At 45.6% G+C, this 6,152-nt stretch overlaps 1 protein-coding gene across 7 annotated transcripts in view; it reads right to left on the bottom strand.

Annotated features, from left to right (window-relative positions):
• Izumo2 (IZUMO family member 2) overlaps positions 1 to 2,058 on the bottom strand; it is a 12,360-nt gene extending 10,302 nt beyond the window's left edge. For all 7 annotated transcript variants that reach the window (XR_004123018.1, XR_004123019.1, XM_031386434.1 and 4 more), the window contains exons 1-3: positions 1,807 to 2,058; positions 1,651 to 1,725; positions 88 to 174 (exon numbers count right to left, since the gene is read on the bottom strand). Coding sequence is in view for 5 of the 7 variants with exons in the window: in XM_031386434.1 (XP_031242294.1) it covers positions 88 to 174; positions 1,651 to 1,725; positions 1,807 to 2,038 (394 nt within the window). In the remaining 2 variants the exon portion in view is untranslated. The remainder of the gene's footprint in view (positions 1 to 87; positions 175 to 1,650; positions 1,726 to 1,806) is intronic.
• Positions 2,059 to 6,152: the final 4,094 nt, after the last annotated feature.

Genomic DNA, 6,152 nt, shown 5'->3' with positions numbered 1-6,152 from the left:
GAAGGACCTGGGTGGGAGAGAGGGGAGGGAAGGAACTGGGTGGGAGAGAGGGGAGGGAAGGACCTGGGTGGGAAGAGGGGATGGCACCTTTCATCTCATAGTCTCTTAATGCTCTCTTTAGTTCCTTGATGGCTTGCTCCCTGAAGCTCACCAGCTCTTCCAGCAGAGGAGCATCTAAGCAGGGGAGAGATGCTCATCGGTGCAGGTCCTCATCCGACCTCGAACCTCCTACAGAATTGTCAAACTGGGCTACAGAGATGGCTCAGTGCTTAAGAGCATGGGTTGCTCTTGTAAAGAATCGAGGTTCAGTTTCCAGCGCCTCCATGGTGGCTCACAAACACTGCAATTCCAGTTCCAGAGGCATCTGACGCCCTCTTCTGACCATCACAGGTGCTGCATGCACGAATGGCATATAATACATACAGAAAAAAAAACAACACTCATACACATAACATTTTAAGAAGGGCTCCATATTTTAGAGGTTTTCATTTCAGTTCTTTGCAAAAATGACCCATTGAGTGTCTAGAAAGAATCTGAGTTCTGGAAGGCTCCCAAGTGTTTGAGACTTAAAATATGTGTGCGGACTTGTTTGTGCTTGAATAAAGGCTGGTTCCTGTGAACCCTAGCACCTAGAAACAGCTCCTTATCTCCTTCTCAAGAGCTGTGAGGCTGGCTTTGAACTCTAATTAGGGAGCGACTCAAAGTCATGGTCCTCTTGCCTCAGCTTCCTGAATTACTAGGATGAGAGGCCACAGGTTCACTCACTGGGGGAAGGTTATTACAAATGTTAGATGATGATGATGATTGATGATGATGATGATGATGATGATGATGATGATGATGATGATGATGATGATGATGATGATGATTGATGATGATGATGATGATGATGATGATGATGATGATGAAGATGATTGATGATGATAATATGATGATTATTTTGGTTTTTCAAGACAGGGTTTCCCTGTATAGCCCTGGCTGTCCTGGAACTCACTCTGTAGACCAGGCTGGCCTCGAATTCAGAAATCCGCCTGCCTCTGCCTCCCAAGTGCTGGGAGCTGGGATTAAAGGTGTGCATCACCACTGCCTGGCTAGATTTATTATTATTATTATTATTATTATTATTATTATTATTATTATTATATTATTTTAAGACAACTGTAGAGAGACAGAAAGAGAGGTTTGGTCTGACCTTAGATGGGACCATGTTTATTCGCCGAGAAGGGGTAGATGACCAGAATGCCTACAGAGGAAGATTGGATGCCACCCCTTATACCATTGAAAAGATTTCTGTAGTCTGGAAAGGAAACTGGGAAATGTAGTCTTTCAGCAAGACACTGCCCCAAACACCCCATTTTATAAAAATCGCAGTGTTTGAGAAACCCAAGAGCTGGGCAGAAGTGTGTGGCGGACAACACCTGGTGATGGGCATTATAGAGATGAGAGTGCCCCGCATACATCTTCAACTCTGTGTGACTTTGGACAAGTAACCTGGCTTCTCTGAGCCTCAGCTTTTCTCCCCCTCAACCTTTTCTCGAAAGTCTGCCTGCTACACGTCACAGCACAGGCCACGTGCCTTTGTTAGTTACCTAGGGGAGAATCGTGGGAGTGTGGAAAGGAAGGCCAGGGGGTGGCTGAAGGGTCTCCCACCTGTCTTAGAGTTAGCCTTTATATACTGGGTTTGGTTCTTGAAGGATGTCACCACTTTTTCCAGTTGATTCAGGACTGCAGAGCAGAAGGGGGGCCGTGTCAGGTCAGAAGGCCCATAGCTACCCGGGCCTCTCCCCCACGCACCCAAGCACACACCCACTTTCCCCACGAACGCGTTCACTGCATAGTCCCTGAAGAAAGGCCCCTCCATGCTCAACAGCAGGGTCTGCGCGCGCGCCTGCAGCCCTTCCAGATGGAAGCGCTTGGAGATGATGGCCTCACGCAGCTGCCAGAGCTCGTGTACCACTGACTGGTCGCACTGCAGGCAGCCCCATCCCCGGGGGCTGCCCAGGCTGCACAAAAGCACCAGGGTCAAGGCCAAAGGCATGGTGGGGACTTTGTGACATCACAAGGGAGGCCCCAGAATGCTTCAAGTGTAACTCGGAGCTCTGGAATCCAGTCACTTAGCATATTTATTGAGCGCCTACTGGGTGCTGTTCTACCCCCCTCCCACCCCCCTTCCTCCCCAACCTCCAACCTCACCCACCCTGCCCAAGCCTGGAAGTCAATAGACTTTCTTGCCTTCCTTCTTCCCCACGTTTCTTTCTTTCTCCTCTTTTTCTCTTAAAACGTTTTACTAATTCTTGAGGCCAGGCCCATCTTTAATCCCAGCTCTATGGAAGTTCAGACTGGTCTACATTAGTGAGTGCTAGGGCAGCCAGAGCTACATAATGAGACCTTGTCTCGAAATACTTTTTCTAAAAAAAATAATTTTTGAGAATTTCACATGAACATATTTTGATCATATTCATTGCCCCAAATACTCCCAGATCCACCCACAGTTTCTTTTTCTCTTCTTCCTTTCTCCAGCCCTCCCTCTCCCCATTTCTCTTCTAAGAGTGTGTCATACAGCCCAGGCTAGCCTGGAACTTTATATTCATTGAAGGATGATGTTGAACTCCCCATTCTCCTGTCCCAGCCTCCTGATAATAGTGATTATAGGTGTGCAGTACCTTACCTAATTGTAACCCCAATTTTAAAAGTTCGAGGGGCCAGTGAGATGGCTCAGCAGGTCCTCAATGTTAGGATAAGCAGAGAAAGATACCTTGGCAGGTCCGGACCAAGCTGTGACACCAAGAGATCACACCACACAATAGATCTAAGGCAAGATGTTTATTATGGGGAGGGGGGAAGATTGAAAGGCTCTCTAGAAGAGAGAGAGAGAGAGAGAGAGAGAGAGAGAGAGAGAGAGAGACACAGACAGAAAAACAGAGACAGAGACAGAGAGATAGAGAGAGACAGAGAGACAGAGAAAGACAGATAGACTGGGAGACAGAGGAGAGAGAGAGAGAGAGAGAGAGAGAGAATGTTGAGAGACCTTTTAAAGGGTGTGCAAATCCCACTGGAAAGTAAGCAGCTTGTAGCAACAGTGGAAATGGGCTGCCCCTGGCAGAGGGGCAGGTGATGACTTAAGCTCCTGGTGCTGAGTTGCTGAAAGTCAGGCTAGAGGAGTACCTGATTTACAACACTTAAGTATGAGGACCTAAGTTTGATTCCCAGGACCCACACTGTGGAAGGACAGAACTGACTCTCCAACGAGGCTCTCGGACCACACATTCATTATGGCATGTGCCCCTCCCCCAATAAACATCTGTAATTTAAAAAGTGCTTAACATTGAACTTCAGGACTGAAGAGAGGGCTCAGTGGTTTATAGCACCGGCTGGGAGCCTGACTCTCTTGCCTGCGTTTGGGACCCTTTTCCTTCCACTGCGTTGCCTCCTCCAGCCTTACTATGAGAGGTGCCTAGTCTTACTGCAACTTGATATGCTAAGATTAGTTGACATCCCTCGGAGGCTTGCCCTTTTCTGAAGGGAAACAGAGGAGGAGTGGATCTGTGGGAGAAGGGTGGGTGTGTGGAGGACTGAGAGAAGGGAGGGGAGACTGTAGTCTGGGTGTAATATATGAGAGAATTAAAAAGAAAAAAAAAGCAACAGGTGTTCTTGCATAGGGATCTGAATTTGGTTCCCAGCACCACATGGCAGCTCTAGTTGCAGGGGTCTAAAGCCCTCTTCTGGTCTTTCTAGGTACTACACCCATGTGCACCTTTCATCATTTTTTTTATTTTTTTTATTTTTTATTTATTTTTTGGTCTTTTTGAGACAAGGTTTCTCTGTGTAGCCCTGACTATCCTGGAACTAGGTCTGTAGACCAGGCTGGCATCGAACTCAGAGATCTGCTTGCCTCTGCCTCTGAAGTACTGGGATTTTAAGGCATATGTTACCATTGCCCAGCCTTAAAAGTAATTTTTTAAAAAGTAGACTTAAATTCTGCATTATAAAACTTGATTTGGGACACTTGGAATATGTGAATCTACTTCAAGTGAGAATGTTACAAGATGAGGATATGGATCACAAGTTTTCATGACAGTGTGGTGACATACTGACATCCTGTCCTGAGAACACAGAGAAGGGCTGACTCAAAGGAAACAAAGTAGCTCTGACAATCCCTCTGCTGGCTACTATAGAAACCTAATGGTTGCAATAGTAATGTCCTGATATGATATATTTAAATAATTCTGAGAACTAATGCTACGTTTTTGAGTTTTTAAAACTACTTATTTTAGCTGGGTGCTGGTGACACATGCCTTTAATCCCAGCACTTGGGAGGCAGAGGCAGGTGGATTTCTGAGTTTGAGGCCAGCCTGGTCTACAGAGTGAGTTCCAGGACAGCCAGGACTACACAGAGAAACCCTGTCTTAGAACAAACAAACAAACAAACAAGTAAATAAATACAAATTAAAAATTAAAAAAAGAAAAGAAAAGAAAGTTTCAAGTTTGAAGCCAGCCTGATTTTCTGAGTGAGTTCTAGAACAGCAGGAAAACTACACAAAGAAAAAAATGTCTTGGAAAAAAAAGAGAGAAAGAAAGTATAAGTACTTTTCACAATATCTATCTATCTATCTATCTATCTATGTATCTTATCTTTCTTGAGATTGGGTCTCAATATGTGGCCTTGGTGGTCCTAGAACATACTGTGTAGACCAGGCTGTCCTCAAACTCACAGAGCTCCACCTGCTTCTACCTCCTGAGTGCTATGATTTAAGCTGTGCACTACCATACCCAACTGTAAAGTTTTTATTTATTTTTATGTGTATGAGTGTATACAGTTGCATGGATGCTTGTGCACTATATGTACGCAATGCCCACGGATGCCAATAGAGGGTGTCAGATACCCAGACCTGGCCTGGAATTATGGTTGATTTTTAATTGCCATGTGGATACTGGGAATTGAACCTGGATCCTCTGTCAGAATAGTCCATGCAGATAAGCTATGACCCTAGGAAGTACTTTATCTTTCTTTAAAAATTACATTTATCTATTTTTGTTTTGGGAGGTATGCCTGTGGAAGTCAGAGGACAGATCTGGGTGGTCAGTCCCCTCCTTCCACCTGGGTCCAGGGGGTCAAGCTCAGCTCCTGAGTCTCGGTGGCCACTGCCTTTGCCTACCGAACCATCTTATCCAAACCCCTTTCACTTGAAATAGGGTTTCATCCTGAAATTTTTTTTTGTTTGTTTGTTTTTTGTTTTTTAAGACAGGGTTTCTCTGTGTAGCCCTGACTATCCTGGAACTCACTCTGTAGACTAGGCTGGCCTCCAACTCAGAAATCCACCTGCCTCTGCCTCCCAAGTGCTGGGATTAAAGGCGTGTGCCACCACCGCCCGGCTCTGAAGCCCCCCCCTTTTTTTTTTAAAGTTTTATTTATTATTATATGTAAGTATACTGTAGCTGTCTTCAGACACTTCAGAAGAGGATGTTAGATCTCATTACAGGTGGTTGTGAGCCACCATATGGTTGCTGGGATTTGAACTCAGGACCTTCTGAAGAGCAGAACTTAACTGCTGAGCCATCTCACCAGCCCCACCCTGCAGCCTTAACTTGCCTGGAACTCACTTCATAACCCAAGCTGGCATGAAACACACAGCAACCCTCTTCCTCTGAATCCCAAGGGCTGAGTTGACAGACATTCTCTGCAGCAGGCTTGTTTTCTTTTTCTAATGTTAGGAGGTAGTTTCCTGAGTCCAGACATCTTGGAAACAAGTTCCATCTTGCTGGCAGACTCAAAATTGTGTTCATGTTTCCAGCGCCTGGAGCCTAACTCCTCTCCTGCTTCTTCAGGTGTTTCATGCTTGTCTGCTAACCACTAAGGGATGTAAAGAAGAGAGATGCTGTTGCTAACCACTAAGGGATGTAAAGAGGAGAGATGCTGTTGCTAACCACTAAGGGATGTGAAGAGGAGAGATGCTGTTGCTAACCACGAAGGGATGTAAAGAGGAGAGATGCTGTTGCTAACCACTAAGGGATGTAAAGAGGAGAGATGCTGTTATCCCACCTAAGGCACACAAGTCATAAATATGCTGCCTGTCTTGACTGACCTCGCCTGACTTGCCCACTCCTTTCTTCCCTTATCATTCTAACATTTCAGGTCAGAGTCCAGGTGGGGA

Source organism: Mastomys coucha, unplaced genomic scaffold, assembly GCF_008632895.1.
Source record: "Mastomys coucha isolate ucsf_1 unplaced genomic scaffold, UCSF_Mcou_1 pScaffold21, whole genome shotgun sequence".
NCBI lineage: Eukaryota > Metazoa > Chordata > Mammalia > Rodentia > Muridae > Mastomys > Mastomys coucha.
This window is presented reverse-complemented; position numbering and strand designations above follow the sequence as displayed.